The sequence below is a fragment of the Mugil cephalus genome, chromosome 1 (genome assembly GCF_022458985.1).
Source record: "Mugil cephalus isolate CIBA_MC_2020 chromosome 1, CIBA_Mcephalus_1.1, whole genome shotgun sequence".
NCBI classification, from domain to species: Eukaryota; Metazoa; Chordata; class Actinopteri; order Mugiliformes; family Mugilidae; genus Mugil; species Mugil cephalus.
The window spans coordinates 33,806,332-33,828,527 of NC_061770.1; the positions used below are offsets into that span (position 1 = coordinate 33,806,332).

General features: G+C 42.7%; 1 protein-coding gene across 6 annotated transcripts in view; it reads left to right on the plus strand.

Annotated features, from left to right (window-relative positions):
• pde5ab (phosphodiesterase 5A, cGMP-specific, b) overlaps window positions 1-22,196 on the plus strand; it is an 81,036-nt gene that overhangs the window by 9,976 nt on the left and 48,864 nt on the right. For 3 of the 6 annotated variants that reach the window (XM_047602453.1, XM_047602433.1, XM_047602443.1), the window contains exons 2-4: window positions 12,539-12,898; window positions 16,631-17,147; window positions 19,070-19,243. In XM_047602453.1, the coding sequence (XP_047458409.1) occupies window positions 12,801-12,898; window positions 16,631-17,147; window positions 19,070-19,243 (789 nt within the window). In that variant the 5' untranslated portion in view covers window positions 12,539-12,800. Of the gene's footprint in view, window positions 1-8,157; window positions 8,205-12,538; window positions 12,899-16,630; window positions 17,148-19,069; window positions 19,244-22,196 lie in introns of those variants that run through there. The other 3 variants (XM_047602463.1, XM_047602471.1, XM_047602479.1) reach the window with 2 other exon arrangements.

The following is a 22,196-nucleotide window of genomic DNA, read 5'->3' on the forward strand; positions in this document are numbered from 1 at the left end:
CATTTTGTTATTCTGGACATGCTCACATCCAGGTAACTGAAACATTCTTGCAGCCTGTCCACAGGTGAACAAGAGTGTTTGCCAGAGTAAATGGGCCTTGAGTAGGGATGGGCGATATGGGCTAAAAAATTTAGCGCGATAAATTTTGCCATTCTGTCCATAATGATAAAAATTGTTCTAAACATATGATTCCAATCCATGTTTTTTGCTCTATCTGTCTGTCTTTAGAGCTCTAAGATCATACTGACCAGTTATTCTTTCCATCACTGGCTTTGCTTATCATGTTATCTTAATGTCTGCGCCGCGGCCGGCTACCATATGCAACATTTTCCGGGGACATTTTTGGGGACAGTTTTAGCCGGGGGGACAGGTCATCCAAAATAGGGTCTGTCCCCAGAAATCTGGGACGTCTGGTCACCATGATTTACCGGAGGATGTGACCGCTTTCCCCCGACTCATTTGCTGGCTCTGGTCATACTGCGGCTTGCGGTTGTGCTTCAGGTGGTGGAATAAATTTGTTGTGTTGCTATCATTAGCCATTATCCTTTTTTTTTTTTTTTTTTGCAAGTTTGTTCCACATCCACCTTATGATATCTGAACCAGTTCCATGTTATTGCTGAGGAGCCTCGTTAGCCGTTAGCCATAGCCATGCGTGAGCTATGGCAGCAAGTGGCTGTGAGGGCGCAGAGTACGTTGCATGCAAAATCGATGGGGTTGTATTTGCCATTATATCATGCACAATAAGTTATTGCCCATTTCTAATCTGGAGTTGAGATTGTTTGTATTGCCACTTGATTTGTTAGCAATGCTAGCAATGCAATGGACGGACTGAAGGAGTTTTCTTACACATTCATGCCCCCGCCTAAATGAACTGCAGTGGACATTGTACCTGAAAACAAAAAGGGCAGCAGGTTTGCAGCTCGTGCCCCACAGCTGTGGAATGAGAGCAGGTCAGCTGAGTCCGTGATTTCCTTTAAATCTGTGTACTTTCATCTGAGAGACAGTTAAAAACCTAAACCACACAGCATTTAAAACGTCTCTCAAGAAGCAAAAATACCCCAAGTGTCACATGTGACAAATGAGCTTTAGTCTTCCACAATAAATAACCCGTACAGTGACGTAATGAGTCGTGTTGGTTTCATATCCAATAATTGTCACCTCAGGTCCAGATGATGGATTCACTTGATTCACTGCAGCGTGTTGTGTGTAGCTCGAAGGGACGTCAACAAACATGACATTGTTGCACCAACTTTGTCATTCCAGTGTTTCTGTTTATACTCACAGCTAGTAATGTTGAACAATGATCTCTGCAGTTATGATGTTGTCGGAGGCTTGTAGGGACGCTAAGTCCTGCTTTAACCTTGACGTTAGCATCTTTAGCTGCTACAGTGGGTCTCTGTCTGAAACTTACTTCCTGGTCTGTTTGAAAGTACTAGTTTTAGCATTAACATTAGCCTCAGATTGCTAGCTAAGCCAAAATATACTGTTATTTTGCCCATTTAGCATATTCCGCAATGAGAACCTTAGCCCTGTTTTAGCCTATGGAGCCCCCACAGTTCATCCACAACCACTCCCAGAGTGCCCACCCTACCTTGGACACCAAGAATGAAACCAGTGGATGTAAGACGTAGATGGGCTGAATGAGCAAAATGCAGACAGCGTCAATTTCCTTGGAAAACGTTCAACTAAACAGAATTTATTAGAGTCATTAGAATGATTCACAGGATGCTGTAATCATATTCAGATCTGTACAATTTAGTAAGCTTTTTATTGTGTTCAGTGCCAACAGTGCCATAAATATGACCTGGAGATCGAGAGCGTTTTATCTAAGCAAATCAAATTTCCGTGCAGATACCTTTTGCTTTTGGCTTTTGAACTGAATTCAATTTGTTGCACAAAGCTAGGAGATATTAAAAATTGGGCTGATTAGTCTAAACTGATTTATTTGTTCACATCACGACTGAGTACATACAGCAGCATGCTATTGAGAAAAGTTTGAGGAGAGATAAAAAGAAAATTTGGTTATAGCTACAGAACCCAACTGTTCCTCTAAGTGCTATAGGCCAAAGCAATCAATTCTTCTTCTGGGCAAACGTCAGTGCACGTTTCTAAAAACTACAGCTGTAGCGTACCGACATCTCTCAGTGGCGCACCTCCAGTGTATGCTCACTGTAATAACCGCAGCTGCCGAGATGAATTATGTGTCTTTGTCCCAGAACGTTACGCCACTGTGCTGTTACATTACCCTCCGAAAACAAACCATCAACCAAATATCCTCCTGCCAAATTAGGAAAAGGTGAACGGCTCCTCTCTGCAATTACCTAACAAAACACAGAGTTCAGGATGAGGTCATTGACAAACAATGCCGTAAAATGTGAGGGGAAATCTATATGCATTACCTTGCAAACTGATAGATGTGTTCCAGATGGGAACGAGTTATGGGGGCCATTATGACTGTGGAAACCGCCATAAATCTGGACAGTAATTGAGATCAGGACAAGCATCTTTTATGCCAGATAGACGAACGGGAAGCTGAGAGCATTCCCAAGCGTGAAGCGGAGAGCCAAGGTCTTTTGGGAGACGCATGATAGGAAGGACAGCATATTTGTGGTAGATATGTATTATTATTATTATTATTTTCCCTATGCTATGCTTAACCTTTTATGGAGCAAGAACCATATCTGGTAACTTCATTCACATTTCATATTGCGTCCCTGTGTCCCTCCGTGAGGTTAAGAAGCATGTGGTTTTCATTCAGTCCCTGATCAGGGTCTAATCAGGGTCTAATGTGGTCTACAAGGTCCACCTCAGCATGAACGCTGAGCGTAACTGATTTATTAGGTACCACGAAGAAGAAGTGGACTAACGTCGTCTAATGTGTACGTTGACAAGTGCCGCAATCAGCTCTTATGTTCTAATGCTCTAAATAGGTTTGTTTTCCACTTAAAGGCAAGGAACCATATGTGGTGAATTCGTTAATCTTGTTTTACTACATGAAAATTAAATATCAATAGTAGTAAAAGGGGAATTATTTAATTAAACACATAATCAGCTAACTAACGGCTGGTATTTCAAGTAAAAATATCGGTATCTGCAATACTATTTGGTCGATAACAAGATTCCCAGTATCGCCCACCCCTTCTTCTTATGCCCTACAATAACACTAGGGTTGAAATTTTAAGTTGCCAAGTTTTTCAATGAGTCCCATATAAGGGGATAAAGGTCAGCAATCTGGTGAACTGTTTCTGAATCAAAAGCTGCAAAAACTTTGAGGTTCAACAATAAAAATCATTCAAAATGTAGTGCAAGCTCAAGGGAAGACACGTCCAATCCAGCTTCCCCTCCTTCTCAAAACCAAGATGACCAAAAATTGTTTGTTCTCTCCTTTTGCTCCAGGGAACACATTGACCCTTTTGCTTGATTCCGCAGAAATAAAAAGTGCTGTATGCTCCCCGAGCAGGGATCTCACTTCATTGCCATTTAACGTTTTCAAGGTGACGCAAACTTTCTTTCCAGATGGAGCGTAGAATTTAATCTTTTTTTTTTTTTTTTTTTTTTTATTGCCTTGTTTGAATTTCCAGAGAGGACGTTGGCAATGCGCTGTTCCCTCAAACAAATATGCTTGAAACCGGGGATTTCTCTTTGATACTTGAACGCTCGAAAGGAGTCTGGCGTTACTCCTCACTCCCCAGCAGACGTCTGACATCTCCATCTCCAAGGAAATTACACCAGTGCAGATGTATCTACTGTAACTCATTCCAACGCTGAGACTCGCGACAGTGTTGCGTCGCGAACTTGGGGCGATGTGGCCGCCGAGATGGAAAAACTCTTCTCATCAATTCAACTTTGACACTGAGCTCATCTGAATAACTCTCATCACGAACCTGAGAAGCCACTCAGATGGATGATAATGTTTCACCCCGGTGCCTGTCATCGCCATCCACCATTTATCTTCCATGGGGGTGGAGAGGCGATCGCAGCATCACTCCAAAGCTCTGCTGACTGAGGAAAAGGTTGCGAAGTTCACTGAACGATGTTCCATTTGTGACTCAGAGAAAGACGGACGCTTAAAGTCCCTGCACATCAGATCATTTATTATAAACAGTAACTGGAAATGTTTAAAAAGTTGTGTGATGACACTGTTGTGATTAATGCAAATGTTAAATTTAGGCACAGAAATGACTTGGTGAGGTTAAGCAAGCGCTCAGGGTATGGTTTTCCTCTTTTCTGTATTTATTCCAGCCACTTGAAGGCTTCGCTATGTGAATGGAAAACATGTTGCTACAGGAATTTTTATAAAACAGAGCTCTCGCTTGGTGGTTCTCAGGTTTGAGGTATTTATCTACTCTGAACTAAAGGCTGGTATCACCACTCATGGAATCTTTGGACTTTCAAATATTCGAGAAATGCTGATAAATGTGCTGCACCTACAGTGGACCTAATCTACTCGCACCCTTCTGTCCAGCTCATCTGAAGCTAGCTTCTTTATCTTGATCTTTTCTTTTAGAAGCAGCTGAGGTCTAGGGGTTAGGGAAGTAGACCTAGGATGGTACGGTCACTTTTATGAATCACTCTGGAATCCTCCTACACCCCAAATTATTCTATGGATGGGTTAAATGCGGAGAATAAATATCAAATGTACTACAGGAACAGTGAATACTTCTTCTGAAGGTTGTCCTGACAGCTGGATCTGGATGTATGTGTTGGTTCTTTCATTTGATGTAGGAAGGACCCTTGACCAAGGGCATTGAATAGCTTTTCAAAATGTTTTGGTGATCCTTTGGTCCTTTGGTTCAGGCAAATAAGACCCAGTCCACAATGACTTGTATGGCATTTGAAAGGACATACACATATCCCAGGCTCCAAGTTTTTTTTTCTTTTTTTTTTTTCTGGTTTTGGCACCTTAACCTCCCGAGATCCGGTGTCCTCATATGGGGACATTATGTTTTAAGTTTGTCTGCTTTATTTAGACCGTGTACTGATAACAAAGGGTCAATACACTTGTTTATTTCTGCTTATTAACGTTTCTAGTTTGATAAAAACAAAGAAAATTAACAAAATTGGCAAATTAACAAATTTACACGTACTCGTTTGAGGACATTGGGATTCCAATTCTGCATTTTGCTTTAAAATAAACATTTTTTATATTTTGGTACAGACTGGGGACTTGACTTCTAATATACAGTGAAATAATCTGAGTCGACATAATTTTTTCAAAAACTACTTCCAGTTCAAAAGTGATTTTATATATAATTATATATATATATCTATATATATATAGATATATATACTTCTTAGGTTCTAAAAAACACTTTAGCGATGACTGTCTTTCTGAAACCCAACATGCCTGGCATTCAGCTCAATGTCTTCTCTTACTTACGTTGACCACTGTTTAGCTGCACACAGCAAAATGTCACCATTAGTTTCTGAATTCTGTGGAATTCGTGGACAGACCAGTCCATCCTCAGGGCTGTTGCCAGATTGAAAACAAAAGAGGAAATACACCTCCCAAAGTAGTCAAAAGTCATCTTATGTTGTGTCTTGTGACCTGGTTAGCTGGCTGCTTTCAGGGATACAGGAAAACTCTGACTCCAATGTCTACGGAGGCTGAAACCTTTTTCAGGATGCCCCGGCCAATTTAGGATAGGAAAGCAAGTAAATGAGCCATATCCGTCAAATCGTAAGGAACATCAAGACCAGTCATAGCAGTTAGTTATTCCACTTCTACAATTGAAAGTTACTTCTGAATTCATTGTATCCCCCTGTTTCTTTGTCATCTATTTTTGCCCTTCACTGTCACATCACAGTGATGATGAAGGAGAGTCACAGCAGTCACAGCGACTTCTCTTCAAACGGGGTGATTTTCTTTTGTCTCGTTTTAGCTGCCGAGGAAAATGTGTTTTTCCTGTGAGGCCTGGGAGCATCGCCACTGACCCCTGCATTCATCTTCTATATTCAGACTCTCCCAGGCTGCTGTTTGCACACTGAGAAAGCGGTGTTTGTTGAGAGAGTATGCCCGTTAGTTCAAGCCAGACACTACGGTGGCGCTCAGCTCCCAACAGTTCCACGACAAGAATAAGAACAGATTATATCAATTTCTTTCCATTTGTCACTTTACTTATATACTACTCAGGGCACCACGGTCATTTCTGAGCACGACTAGTGAATCTGTGCTAAAAGCGGAGCAGTGTTCTCGCTCTCTTCTTGTGAGATTTATTCCTGTTGTCCCCGCTCTGTGCTGACACTGTGCAGACATGCGTCTGTGTTTCCTCAAACATTTGCTGGATGGAGGGAAGCCATTAAACATAGCTCTGCTAACAAACAGCCCTGTTTTCAGGATCTGAGGTGATGCTGAAAAGAAGGCTTTTATCTCCTCGACTGAAGATTTTTGAGCCTTAGTGTCCTTGGCAGGGTCAGGTTGTGGCTCATTGTTCTGCGCGACAGTCAGGTTTTTTTTGGCTCTTTTAGCTGCAGATTCAATCTGAAGTGCTAGTTTTCTGTATAGATTTTTCTTACTTATATTGTTTAAACATCAGAAAAGTTTCTTTTGGCAAGTCCCAGCGACAGACAGAGAGTCAAGTCTTGTTAAGTTATGTCTGATAGCCCGGTCAGATTTTTATTTCCTTCTTTCAAACTTGTTTACTGAGCGGCTCCAGGCGGAAAAGCCCGAGGGCAAAGTCTACAGACACAGCAAAGAATGAGCAGAAATATGCCCACCGGATTAACCATGCTCCCTGTGTGTGTGTGTGTGTGTGTGCTAGTGCAACTAACTTTATGAGGACCTGTGTCAAATTTTGGACCAAGAGTGTGAGGACATTTTGGCCGGTCCTCACATTGTCGCACCACTTCAGAGAGCTCTCTGTGGTTTAAGATGTGGTTTTAGGGAAAAGGTTAGAATTATGTAAGGGTGAGCGTTGGCACGAGGGCTCAGTGCTTCCTCACAAAGACAGAAGACAGCCGCACAAATATGTGTGCGAGAGACATTATTTGTGAATCATACATCTTTGGATGCATGCATGCTTGCAGACGCTCGTGATTGTGTTACGTAACGCATGTACATGGTGCATGTGCCTTATTTTATGTGATGATGAGTTAAAGTATAGTTACAGCATATGATAATCCTCTAAGACAATCGTTTGAATTTCCCTAATGAGGATCAATAAAGTACTCTCTTATCTTACAGCGTGTGATGACACATTGAACGGCACATGTCTGGTTGGACACCTCACAGTGACTTCACCTAACAACTTAGCTTGAGTGTGTCAGTATCCGGTGTGCCGTCGCTTAGCTGGGCACGGACTCAGTCAGGTTCTATAATAATAGCTGTGGTGTGTTTTCATCCAACAAAGCTTTCATCCACACAAGCTGGCATTTTTATTTTTCTGTCTGTGTATGATCTCATAGGCACTCAATGATTGTTAGTCTCTGGAAAAGCCAAGACTAGCTGTCAAGTCTTTGTTTTGGTTGAATTCTTTAAGCTAGCTTCTTCCTAAGTACTGCGCGGACTGCACCGTTTCACGGCTAAATCCAAATTCTCCTTTCGCAATCCATGTCAGTTGTGACATTCCCTTTTCTTCTTCACCCCTCCTTGCAGTCCGGATGGAGTCATTCCATCGGAGCCTTGAACGTTCAGTTTTGACTCGGCGTCATTAACACGTATTTCTGAGCATTTCCTTTGGCAAACGTGGTCCCAGACTTTATCTTGGACCTCTTCTCTGTTGTCTTTGTTCTTTTTGCTGTTGCTGCGTTTAACTAAACAGATCTTAGTCTATTTATATTGGGTGCATTAAGTCACGCACATTAAAGGCGCCCCTACCAGAGTAACCACGGGTGTAGTTTGTCACATTAACGGTGGCTACGTTTGACAAACTCGAATTAGAAACCCTTTAGGTGGATTCACATAATGGAACAAATACCGGATATGAACCGAATTTGTATACTGCGCAAGTACAGTGCATAGTCATTTGCATTTGATAGTGTGCGTGGCTCTGCACTGGGACTGTGTGTGGAAATTGCTTGTAGGTTATCTGATAGCAGCTCAGACAGACTGGTTTACAGCAGTGACCTCTTTGCGTTATCCATCAGAGGTTTTACTGCGTGTCGTTTAATGAGGAAGCGACACCTTTAGACCTTTTAAATCTCTTACCTTTTCCGCACGCTCCCAGGGGAACAAAATGAACTGGAATGTTTTCCCGATGACGACGGTAAGACTGGGCTTTATCGGATAGTTCAAATTTATCATTGACCTGGATCTTGTTGCATACTTCTGACCGTGAGTTCTGTCAGCAACCATTCCAGGGGAATTCCTATTTCTAGACAAAGCTTTAAAAACAGCAGTGTCATATGAAGCGCTGACAAACTACGTGGGAAAGAAAGCGGCGTCTGGTCGGAGGCGAAACGAACTAGAAACATATTTTGTCATTTGGTCAAAGTTCAGCACCGTTCTGCCATGACGCTGGTTCCATTTAAGGGTGTACTGTTGCTTTTCTGTTTGGTGCAGAACGCACAGTGATCCAAACAATTACTCTCCGAAGTCCATTTACGTCAGGGGTACTCACACTCTTGGAAACCACGTTTTCACCGCCTGCCAGTTGGTGTCTCAAAGTTTCACCATGTCCAGCTGTAATAAAGTGACAGGCGCTGCGCAATTTTCCATGAGTTAACTCAACTATATTTGAATCCCAGAGCCAGAATGTGTCATTGTTATGCTCACGCTGCACAGATCAGTCAATTGACCACCATGTTAAGCTCATACTGAGGACCCTGAGAGCAACAGTTTGTTCAGAGACAGACCTGGTGAAGTTAATTCCAACAGGATGACTGATGCCTCCGACAGATGCACTCTACGCGGACCTCCCCAGAAATGTTACGCCAGTGTAGACTGCGAGAGCTGTGATTGATGTGCTTGGTAGTAGCATGTTTCCGCTTTAATATTTCCGACTGCTTCTCCATCTCTGCAGTTTTCTAATTGATTGTCTTAATGATAGTTTTAGACCAGTAGAGATGGAGCACACCGTGGAAAGGTTAACTGACATTTGCACGACTCGTCTTCTGACATTGCTCTATGACGAAATGTCGGCAAAAGTTTCAGCTCCCATTGTTGAAAGTGAAGCAAAAAATGACATAGGGGCGACTAACACTTGGGTGGCGTTTTTACAGCACATAATTTTAAATGGATTTTAAATCGCAGGCTACGTGCGTAGGTTATGCCTTGAGATCTCAGTGTTGAGAAAAGGAAAGTGATACTTAGATATTCTAAAGCTGAAATTTGTTGTTAATGATTAGTTATCGTGATAATTAATGATGTGTTTGTTGCTCTTGGACATTTATAGACTCACTCTTATTGTATTATTGTTTCTTATTAAGGTTAGACTACTTTAACTATTATATATATATATATTGGTAATTATTGTCGCACCATAAACTCACTAGCCTATGTTTTTTAAATTTTTTTGTTTTGTCCAACACTGCGGGGAAAGCCCTGAACACCTGGTTTAAAATAACATTTCATTCCGGCTCACAAGCATCAAGACAACACGTCTCAGCTCACACAAACACACAAACGCACCTACTCAGAGACAGCCTTTCAATTATGTCAGCTCTGATCCGACCACAGGGGATGGACAAAGAGAAGCGTGGGGCGGGGGCGGTTGTGGGGAATTACAATGAAAAATTGTACCTGAGGTTCCGTTTAGATGAGGCATTGTGTTTTGTCTTGTTTTGTTGCACAGCACCTGCTGGCACATTTTCTGTCTACCACGTCCACTGTTGTAAAATTCATCTAACGGCTATGACAGCTGTCTTCTGAGTTTTTTAATCGTGATTTTTCTTTGTGGTCAGCGATGAGGAAGAGGTGCGCAGAGACAGCTGAGTTGTGCGGACAAGTTGTGACCAGCTCGGCTCTGGAACACATTAACAACAAGTTCAGGTGTCAAAGAGCCTGAGGCATTTCTCTTTGTGGATGTGTGTCTTGCTAAAGGTTGCGGTGGTCACAGATATGTGGAAGGTGTGGAATATTATAACTTAGAAAAAGGTGTGCTTGATACTTTTATAAGCTTGCACAAATAGGATGGTGCTTGCAAAGAGTTTCTACGCATCTAAGAGGCACATTAAAGAAACCGCATGACGACACATGTCCAATAAGAGCGTTAACAGCGTTTAATCCTAAAGGTAATTGTTCATATCTGTTGTCCATGGAAATGTGTGGGTACTATAGAATCACAAAGCAAAGAAGCCCCCCTTTGCCCAGTGCACCATTAGCCTGACAAGAGAACCCATCCCCAATTGGCTGCCTGTGCTGTAGGGGGGTGGTGGGAGGCTCTGAGGGGGTTTGGGGTGTGTTACCCTCGGGACGACCAGCCACCATCTGCTGGTAAGGTGACACCACCACCACCACCACCGGCGGCGGGGGGCCAAGTGTCCAGGCGGGGAGGACACAGAATCTGAAAGCCATTAGACTTTGTCAATAAAATCCGGAGACCCCCACTCCCCCTCCCCCTCCAGATCCCCAGATATGTGGTTCTCGGGATAATTGAAAAGTTAATCACGGCTAAGGTTTATTGTGAAATTGAATTAACATCTTAATTAAAGTGTGCAGGCGGGATTCATGAACTATCTCCTCTCGGCGAAGATATCTGTCAGTTTCGTCCATTATCGTCCCTTCTGTGTTGTAATTTTTGACTCCTGCTCAAACCTGGAAGAGGTGAGAATTTCTACTAATATAATATAACTTCCTGGAAATAATGTGTGCATCTCAGTGGAAAAGTCTGGATAAATAAGCATCAGGTGCAAACTTGGTCGGTGTCTCACTGCACGAGTTTATTTAGCTTTTGTGTGAAACATCTGTTTATCCCTGTTAAGGCATTACATTCTTCTGCATTTGTCTAGTGTCCATTTGCTGGAGCAACATCCCAAAGCTAACGTGTCCCGAGCCACAGTTATTGGGCTCTAAAATAAATAAATCCTGTGGCGTCCTAGTGGTCTATTGGGTTATCTGAGATCTAAGATGCTGTAGGTGTGGAGGTCGAAAGGGCATTGCTGAAACTGTAACAAAGACGTGCTGTCACGATGGAAAATGCGTGAGCTTGATGCAAACTAAAAATCTTGCATCACTTCTGAATGAAACAAGGAACTGGTAAACGAGGGCTCAAAAGACAAAATAAGAACACAAGAAACGGTCACAAAGAGCTAAACACAAGAGGAACAACAAGATACAGGTGAAATACATGGGGGCGGGGCTTACAATCAGGGGCAGCAACCACGAGGAAGAAGTGAAGGCATCTGGATATAAAACAGGAAGCGCCCAAACAAAACAAGTGGCTTCCTGTCAACAATCCCACAATGCAATGCTCCACATTTAATAGCCATGGCAGCTTTCATTATGTGGCGTATTTCAACCAATTCAGAGAAAGAAAATACTTCTCTTTGCAACTGGATAGTCGCACAACTAATCAGAGCCATTTCGAATTTGACCCCATGGCGCTCAGATGAGGAGTATGACCGCCTCTCCTCTGTCCTGGCGTGGAAGCCAGACCAAAGATTTGGGAACCAGTTATTCTCAAAATACGCCAAAAACCTGCAGAGCCAATCATCAAATTGTTTGGCTTTATGTGGTGATAGAAAGGAGAGCAACGGGGACGTTGTTATAAATGTTATCAACAAAATGCCTGCCGACAATCTTGATAAGATTGTTATAAAAAAATATTGACAGGGAAAGGATTCAAGAATGCTTTAACCGTTCCTGAGGAAAGCTGGGTTTTTTTCTTCTTCTCTGTAGCTGTTGAGAGACACCAAATAAAGAAATCTAGACGACTGCCGCGCTCACGTTCCGATAAGAGTCGAGTCTGGCAATTTCATGCCGCATCTGGCCATCGCCATCGTGATATAGAATCCAGTGTCATCGTGATTCACCTTCCTAATATTGTGTAGGTCTCCCTTGTTGCCTTGTTGCCAGATGTGACTGGACATGGGCCTTCTCGGGGTGTCCTGTGGTGTCTGGAAACAGAATATTGTCAGCAGGGATTTGGATCCTATGGGTTGAGGGGAGGGGCCTCTGGGGATCATCCCACGGATACTTGATCACTTTTGGATATTGTGGGGGTGTCTGGACTGGTCTAGTTGGGTGGTACATGTCCAGGTACAAAAGGCCAGAAGAACATTGAATTGTCACGAGGTGGTCAGTAACTTCTCCTCTCAGTGGTTTTAATGTTGTGGCTGATCGGTGTACATGGTGCTTTTTTTTTTTTTTTTTTCACCAGATCTGTTATATGGAGATAAATTCCACATTAATTCCAGCTGTAAAACTACTGAATGCCCATACTAATGTATTAATATGCAGTGCCGAGTAATTTAAATCAATATATTCGCATGTGGACGGCAGCACTTTCCACTACTGCGTGCATTGTGCCAATTGTGCGGTAGCGTGGTACGCATTTTTTCTATTACAATAACAGTATTCCATTATCCCCCCCCCCCCCCCTCCCTCCCTCCCTCCCTCCCTCACTCTCTCCCTCTCTCTCTCTCTTTCTCTCTCCAATAGTCGCTTCACCAAGTAGGAAGCGCACAGATACCGCTTCATGATCCGCGCGTCCTAACCGAGCGACCGGTCTGCGAGGGGCTCTCTCCCTCTCTCTTTCTCTCTCTCTCTCTCTCCCTCACCCTCTCCCTTCCTCTCCTTTCTCCGCACACGTTACTCGGTACCGGGGCCCCCTCCTCACTCCCCCTCCTCCCCGCGCATAGATGTAGACGGTAACCGGAGCGCACGGTGGGGAGACTCGGCTGTCGTCGTCGCCTTTTGCGCCATGGAGGACGGCTGTTCTCCGGAAAGCGAGAGGATGGAAGCGTGGCTGGACGACCACTTGGAGTTCACCCACTCCTACTTTATCAGGAAGGCGTCAAGGTAACGCTGGGACCGGGTGGAGGGGTCAGTTTGCGTGCAGCCCGATGAGTAGGAGAATAGTTTCCTGCGGGATTTCTCTGCAGATAAAGTCATTTTTGTCATTTGTGCAGCCAGGCTGCCAGTCACTATTCCCTTTGTTAGTTTTAGATTGTTTGCATGATAGGTACTACTTTACCTCTCTACTCAGATAGGACTGGTCCTCTCTAACAGTAAACCTCTTCTCCAAGTGGAGGCGGACGAGGGTTAGGGTTAGGGCTAGGGAGGTCTACCTGCAGGGCTCCGGATGTCACAGCCGCTGCAGTGCACCCTCTCTCTCTGGCAGCTCAGCGTGATTTCATTTCAGCATCCACTTCCCAATCAGCAACAGCTCCCAGAGAGTTGCACAGGACCCTTTTAATCATTAACTTTTACTGAGACCAGTGATTCTGTTTAATTCTGAGTACTTACTGCTCAATGGCTCCTTGGTGATAATTATACGAGCCTTCCTTAAGGGCACCCCTGCCGTAAATGAAAGCACTTTATTTCTGTTGCCTGCCTCAGACCTCGGAGAGTGTGGCTCGGGGCAAATTAGCCATTTAATTTGTTACGCACATACAAATTCCAAATCAGGCTTTTCCCAAGCACTGGCAGCTACTCAAGACATATCTGGGTATTTCGTCAGCCTGGCAGCACTTTGACAAGACACTTTAGGTCTTTATTTGTTTTAGTAAGAAACCCCTTCAGACCCATTTATCCACTCAAACCAACATGATAGCTTCATGTAGTTTGCAAAACATCCCATTACATCTTGGAATATTTCCATCAAAAGCATGTCAGAAGAAGACGTATGCCTCTTTACCCCATCATGAAAGAAAGTTTGGCGCACGAGGGTTTGCACACATCCGCCGTTCCGTCGTTCTAGTCGAGGGGCATTTCTTAAAGAGAGGTATTGATTCAGCCACAGCTCCTCTGGATGCATTAGGGTCGACCCTGTGGGGAGGCCGGCAGCTCAACGGGAGATGGCGTAAGGACGACTCAACCTTACCGGCTCTGACATGCTGCAGTCAGAAGTCGTATCACCCTGGATCCGGACCTTGGGATGCCACATCTAGACAATCAGTGCGTCTCCATTCCGCCCTGTCGCTCAGGTGAAGAGAGCCCTTTTAAACCCGGGAATGAAAACCGAATGAGTCGCGTGACCTTTGTCCCGTTTGAGAGCTCGAGGTGAAACAGAGTGCACACTTGAAGTGTGTGTGGGTGGCACGATCAGACAATGTGTTGGCTGATTAGAGAGGTTCTCCATAATCGCATTAAATTTCATTGTTCGCACACAAACACGCACCCTGTCTGACACACACGCACTCACATTATATTTGGTCCACTTGCTGAATAGTCACATTTGACACAACAAGGAGTCATGACCCACACACACACTAAATAAAAAAACAGATTGAGACATAGCCTTGGGATTGTGTAATGTAATGATGGCTGTTAAGAATATAATCATTGTTATATTTTTGCTTCCTCTATCGCTGGTGTTTCCCATCAGTGTTTACACCCATCAGGCATAACATTATGACCACCTTCTAAATATGTGTGTAGGTTTCCCCTTTTCCTTCAATACGGTTGTGACTTATCAGAGAATGGGCCTTCTGAGGTTGTCCTGTGGTGTCTGGCAACAGGATGTTGGTAGTTGTTCCTAAACCATTTTGTGTGTGTGCCTGTGTCAGGCTGCATCCTGTTGGGGACGGCTGCTGCAATCAAGGTTTGTCATTGCTATGTGGTGGGGAGCGTGGCCTGGTCTGGTCTAGGCTGCATTGTCACAAGATGGTCAATGTTATTCACTTCTCCCGTCAGTGGTTTTAATGTTGTGACTTATCGGTATGTTTAATTCTGTGCTAGTCTGATTGTATCTTCTATTCCTTAACTTTTCTTTCAAATACCCACTTTTTTTATTTTACATTTCTTTTGGACTCAGCTTGTTTTATAGCCGCTTGTTATCTGCTGCTCAAAGGCTGAAAGATAGATTTTACCTTACTAGCTTCTGTCATCATTTAGTAAAAACCTTTTCAGATTGTGCAGAAATATTAAGCGAGGACGTGATTTGGAGGTGGTGGAGGGACGTGCAGGTACATTTACCTTCAGCTCAAGCAAGCAAAGCTCATTTAGATTCAACCACATCGTCCAACACATTCTTCAAGAGTAATAAAAACTTTTCTTTGTGCAATACAGTCGAGACTTTTGTTAACACTCTAATAAGTCCAGTATTACTGATTTAAGAAGAAATAAATAAAGAAGAAAGAAAGAAATGCAGCTAAATAGAATGCTACAGACTATGAACAACGGTGGCCATTTTGGTGTGTCTGGTGTTAAAATACGGTCTACTTAGACTCTCCAACATGTTTTGTGCTCTTTGGTTTGACAGCTCTGCAACCCTGACCTCAATAAAACCCCCTCTGAGGCCATATCTCCTAGAAGAGACTGTTCCAGTAGTTGGTTGGTTGGGTAAAATTTCTGAGAGTCATTTTATTTGGATTGAAGTGTCTCAATGATCTCTGTATTTCCAGGTAAACCTATCATCACGTTATGGATGGGAGCTCCGATCATGAGCTATCGGACCACGTGGGCCTCTTTGTTCTGGATTCAAAGCAGTCCATCTGTGTGTTGTGACAGAATTATGAACGTAACAGACAATGGATCTGTATCATGTCTTTTAATTGAAATGCTAATTTATAGTTTAAACATTTTTGGGCCCCTATTCATACTACCACTGGCGATTTATTCAAGGAAAAAAGCTATTCAGTTTATTCATATTGGTTATGTAGTTACATGAGCGTCATTACCACGAAAGTTGGTCAAGGCCATGTGCTGACTGAGAAAACAATATTATATGAAGTGTATAATAGTGCCAGTGTGCCCCTGTTCTGCCTCTATTTGATGCCTGAATTCAGTAGGCAAATGATGATGGGCGCCTCTGTTTTGGTACAGGAGCAGATGAGAATGTGTATTCTTGTGGGATGTCGGGGGGTTGATTAGAGATGCAGCTCCAGTCGTGCCCTACCTGGCAACCAGTGTGGTGTCTGTACTCATTCCTTCAATGTATACTCTGTGTGGAGAAGGGGAGCTTGTGGACTAGATGTTAGCAAACCCATGGCTGGAATGCATTCCAGGGACTACTACCAGGTTGGCATTCAGTTGGCTGCAAATGTGCTCCTTGTGTGTACAAATGGACGGGTTAAATACAGAGATAGAAAGAGCGTTAGTATGCAAATGAATAATTCTGTTTATGTGGTAACAATAGTGCACGTCAAGGTGTGGGGTGTATTAGACCTTAACTGAACTGTTAGTCAGTGTGTTGGGTGTAGGAGAAATGGGTGGATGTAAAGACCTGATGGACTTTGACAACAGCTGAAAAGTTATGACCAAACAGCAAAGTTAGAGCATCTCTACTCCCATTAGGACTGGTGAGTACCATTGGCCCAAGGAGGGACTGTGACCGTTGACCACACGGTGTTGCCGGATGTGATTTGCGGTGCCTCCGATTTACAACTTAACAGAAAAGTTACAAGGATCTGCTGTTAAGGTTGGGTTGGGCTCATCCAAAGTCCAGGCTGCTGGTTCAGAGATAATTTAGTAGCCCGGGCCAAGCCGTGCAGTCATGCCTGACAGTTCTGAAACACTATGTACACATTAGCACAGATGCAGAATAACTATATCAAAGACTCTGATACATTTCCCTGTCTGTTTCAACAGGGAGATGGTGAATGCCTGGTTTTCTGAGCGCGTCCAAACCATCCAGCCATCGGCGTCCAAAGAAAATCCTCCACCGCAGCGAACCCACCAGTCCACCACAGACCCTTGCCCCACTTCTGCCTTAACCATCCTGCCACCCACCCTAAACCTCCTGGACAACCGTTGCCCCTCCCCTGCCACAGTCTCTAGCCCGGCCCCCGGCACCCCGACTCGCAAAATCTCGGCTTCGGAGTTTGACCGCCCGCTCAGGCCCATTGTTGTGAAAGATTCCGAGGGCTCTCTGACGTTTCTGAGTGACTCTGACCGCGAAACAGTCCCTCTCCGGGGCTCTGTGATGGGTGAGGGTGGTGTCAGCGGGGGAGGTGGTAATGGAGGTGGTAGCGGGGGTGACCGCTGCGCCCGGCTGCTGGAGCTGGTGAAGGACGTGTCCAGTCATCTGGATGTGACAGCACTCTGCCACAAGATCTTCCTCCACATCAATGAGCTGATCGTCGCAGACCGCTATTCACTGTTTCTGGTAGGGTTCGAAAGGGGTGTGCTTCACGCCATCATTTCATTCTAACCACTATAACTAGTTCGAGTATGCCCTTTAACACAAGCACCATGAAACTTAATGTCCTTGTATGGTGAGAAAAACCAGTAAGATAAATATCAGTCCCAAAATAGTGAATGAATTTGTTTATTGAAGAGCTTATGGGGGAAAATGTAAGTGTGTGTCATCAAATAAATCAAGTGTCCTGCAAATGTGCTAAGAATTCGCTACACATACAGTACTTTAGTATGTTATTACACTTTCATGAAGGACGATTAGTGTAAATCCCTGATGACTATTTCACTGTGTGAGTCCAGTAACAGGACAAATATGCATATAAAGCCACACAGAAAACACAAGTTAGTAACAAATAAGACCAAATGTATTGGTTTCTTTCCTTCAGAAGAAATCTAAACAAACCAAAACTAGGATTGGCTACAGCTTAAGCTCATGAGATTGTTAATATAACATGGAAAAGTTGTGTATACAAAATGCTTGGTATCCAAGTGGACACCACAGTGACGCTGTGACCGCTAATCTCTCCTGGGTAGAGATCAGAATTCTGTGCGTGGGTGCATGCTGAGTGAACGGCACGATCCGACGGACATGGACGTCAAAACAACTGGCCGACAGCCGAAAAATGATAGGAAAAGTGTCCCTTGTGTGTCATGTATACTGCAGCGGGAGGGCCCTATGAGGACTTCCCTGGCATTCGGCACTTGAGTTTCTCATCAAGCATAAATGACCTGACCTGAACGAACTTTGGTCTTGTTTTTGCTCACCTCGAGAACAAGAGCAAAATTCTTGCTTCTTGTGGAGTTTGCAACAAGCTTAACATAGAATCACGCTAATGATATACAGTATTAACTAACTTCCTTGACCCCTACTATTTCTAAAAATAGAAATGCGACAATTCCTGAACTCTGAGCTTTCAGAACATTTCCACTCATGAGGTCATAGATGACACACAAGAGTTGGGTTCATATGGGTTCCTATTTGAAGGCAATATTTTTTCCTGCTAAGTTAAGCTGACTAGCTCCTAGCTCCAGCTCTACATGGTCCTATCTTGTTCTTAGAAAGGAAGAGGTAGTTCTATTAGTCAATTGTATTGTATTATAAATGTATTATTTGATTCTGAAACCTCTATTCTGTACATATCCTTTGTCCATTCATATATTTTAAACACATTCCCAGGATGAGGTGTGAAACCAAATTAACAGATCTGGTTGCAAGATCAACACAGACACATCAAAACAATCTGTGACAGGAGCTTTCATTCTTTTAGCATGCAATATGCTTAAAATGTTAGATACACGTAAAGCAGAGTGTGCAAACTACTAGAGTCTAATTCGAATTTAAAGCCACATTTTAAAGTCTGCATAGGGTGTCGGTTTTCAATTCAAAATAGTAGGTTGAAGGTGACTAAACCTGACGTTTTAACTGTGAGTAATCGATGAAAAATCCTCAGTAACGCTGGAAATGTTCTACCAACTCACTGTATTCATCAGGTGAACATTTCAGTTTGTCCAAAACCATTGCTTTATGGTCAGATCTCTAGCAAATATTGGTCATAGTGGGTGTGTTATCATTTAGTCATATATAATACTGAAGCTTGATTATTTGCATCCAGCTCAAAGTATTTCTGTGCAGGATAGTCGCACAGCACTGTTAGCATGACTGCAGAGTTTTAATTGTATGTGTTACATATATAAAACCTTAATTTCACTTCAAAGAACACATAAAATCTCTTGGTTTAGTAATACCTTCAGTAAATCTATTGGTATAAGTGTTATTGTTCCTCTACGTTTGCCTGGTGATTGTGTGTTTTCACAATAACAGTCCATTTTCATCTACGATGGCCACTATCAACGCTGTAATATAACATGCCGTTTCATCTTCCTGCCCAGGTGGGCGAGGACAGCTCCAACAGGAAGTTCTTGGTCAGCCGGCTGTTCGACGTGGCCGAGGGATCCACACTGGAGGAGTCGTCCAGTAACTGCATCCGACTCGAGTGGAACAAAGGCATCGTGGGGCACGTAGCCGCCACGGGGCAACCTCTCAACATCAAGAACGCTTACGAGGTGAGGATCTCGCACCATTTAGTTTTGGCGTCGTTCATCTGTAACATTTTGGGTCAAAGGTCTAAACTTCCCTTATTCAACAAATTATACGTCATAGATGACAACATTTTTCATAAAAAGGAATAAAATCCTTCACTTTGACGTAATATTCTGCAAAATCACTGTGCACTATTTTTCTTAAAGTCTTAAATAAACAGAATTTCCTAATCTGGAATGTCATAAAGACTTTTGTTATCTTCCTTTCTCTGAGATTACATGTGCATAGTGCAACTGTATAAGGTCCAATGCATAGGAAGCTCATGTAGAAGAGGGTATCTTCTACCTTGGCTCCAGAAAACCTGTGTGCTGTACGTCTGACATGAGCAGGTCATCCAGTGCCATGAACTCCACAACCTGTTTAACACTGTCTAATATTTGTCTCCTTGACACTGCCTCAAAGAAACTTTTCTCTTCTTTTAAACCTAGCGTTCAGTGTTTGTTGTTTTGGTGCAGCCTTTTCTTGATTGTTCTGGGCGTATTGTTGGTAGTATTCAATGCCGTACATCAAATCAAATAATTACATAATTAATTTTGTACCAACTGTTTGATCGATTGGGATAAAATGATGCAAAAAGTTGGTTTACGTTTTTTTAAGTAGATGGAGCACCGTGTTTTTATCGGTGTACAGTAAACCCTTTGCTTACGGTGTTAGCTAATGGCTAACCGGTGTTAGCTCCATAAGCTAATGTTACATAGAGTAAAAAACACATCTCTGCTTACTTTACATTACAGTCATTTGCAAACGTTAGCAACTATTTTAAAACAACTTGCTAACATTAGTTTCACATGAAAAGTCTTTTGAAGCCACTTGCTGTTGCTAATTCCAAATTACATCAACAGTCTCCAGTTATTTTGCTTTAATTAATTTCTACAACAATATAAAACCTGAAAGATCTGACAGACTGCAGTAATTAACCAAACATATCACTAACATTAACTTAATTCTTACCTTAAAGTCCAGTCTCCCACTTTTTCCAGTTTCCTTTTTTGTGGAGCTGGTTGGTTGGTGGGATTTACCCAGAATTCATTAGGGTTAAGTTGGAGCAGAGTAAATACAGAGTAAAAGTGTGTATAGTAGGGGTCTTCATAAGAGGATTTGTTGAGCCACTTACATATAGCTTGTTAATGAAAAATCAAAATGACTTGTATTATGAACAAATGTAGATGAATTCAAAACATAATATATTCATGTCAAGAGACAAACTTTGTTTTTTTTTAGTGTTATTATCACAGGTTTACATATGTTAAAATTACATTTTGATTGACCTTTTTAGTGTGCAAATTGCAATTTTCCAGAGTGAAGTGCTTCCACACAGCAGATGTGTTTAGTCACTTGATTTTGGGTCCTCTACTTCTTAGTTTTTTTGGCAGGTTTGACGCTAGCCAACCGCCACTAAAACAGAAGAAGAAGACGTTTTAAGACTTCAGGGACATGGTTTTGGTTTATAACAGACCTAAATTAAAGAACTATAAAGGATTGGGCTTGGCTTAAGCCTGACACCAATCTGATCACTTCAAAAATGACATTCAGCGGACGTTTACCTCAACCAGTTGACTAAGGCAGTACTTCTAAATTTAACTACTGGAACCTGTAATGAGGTGGTTTGCAGTGTGTTGTACTCTGTTCTGCTGACAAGGCACAGACGGGAGGAACCAAAGAAGGGCACACGGGTCAAAGTGCTTCTCTAGAGGGTTCATCCGTCAAACAACCTCCTTCTTTCTCTCTTTAAGTTTGTAGCTGCAGAGTATCTGGTGACATTTTAACCCCTGACCGTTTCATCGTAGTGACCTGCTCATCGATCAGGTTCCTCTTCTCCTAAAATCAATGACTGAACCGATCTTCAGTTCAAGAAAAATAGATAATTCAACAAAAATATGAAAGTTTGTCTCTATTTTGAACGCTTAGGTGCTTCCTGATTGATAAAAAAAATATCATTTAATACATCAGCTTTCTGCATGAATAGAATAGTAAATGTGTAGTTGCAGATTGAATTTCAGCACCTTGACCTCGGTATATTGAACCAGTAACCTTTAACTCCTCCGTCTACTTCTCAGCTTTTATTTGTGTCCTCTGGTCCTCTGGTAACATGTGAGTGAGATTTTAGCATGGGAGATGGGATGGAAATAGATTGACTACTATATGTGCACGTGAGCGTATCGATGCATTGTGTTGTTTTTTGTGTGTGTAATGTTGTGTGTATGGGCAGAAGATAGCAAGCATGTGGCCTTAATGAAATGTGTTTGTATTGAATCTCATGTTAAAATATATTCCTCAGCGACGAGCTGCGGCGTGGAAGCAGTATTTGTATTCAGCGCATGAAATATAGTACGTGGAATTACACAGTTCCACCTTTTCCAGTGTAAATCAGCCGATGAAGGAAATTCTGTCATCAAGCGTGTCCTGTTCTGCTATTCTGTCTTGTTTCAAGGTGTCAGCAGCTGTTCCCAGGTCCAAACACAGAAGTGATATTAGAAACAAGAGGGGTGACATCACTGTTTTTCCTCCCGTTTTCCTATTTGGAGCAAAAAGCACCAGTGATGTAGGAATAGTAGCAGGTGTGAGGAACAGAGGCTGACATTATGTTCGCCTAGACGTATGCATTACTAAAGGGTCACTACGAGGTAAAATAGATGAAGATTTGATTACAGGGAGTACATTTTGATTCACATGCTGTGTCAGTCTGTACAATAGTTGTAGATGTGCATCAAACACCTGGAGGTTATGTTTACATCAGAGTAACCCGTGCATTTCATGAGACCACATGAGTTTATCTGTAACCCAAACCTGGTTAAATAAAGGTTGTTATCATAATTATTACATTTGCGACACTATAAATAAATATTCTTGATCTTAATACATACTGTGACATCTCACACCAAGGAAGCATCAACACCATAAACACCGTCAGTCTGA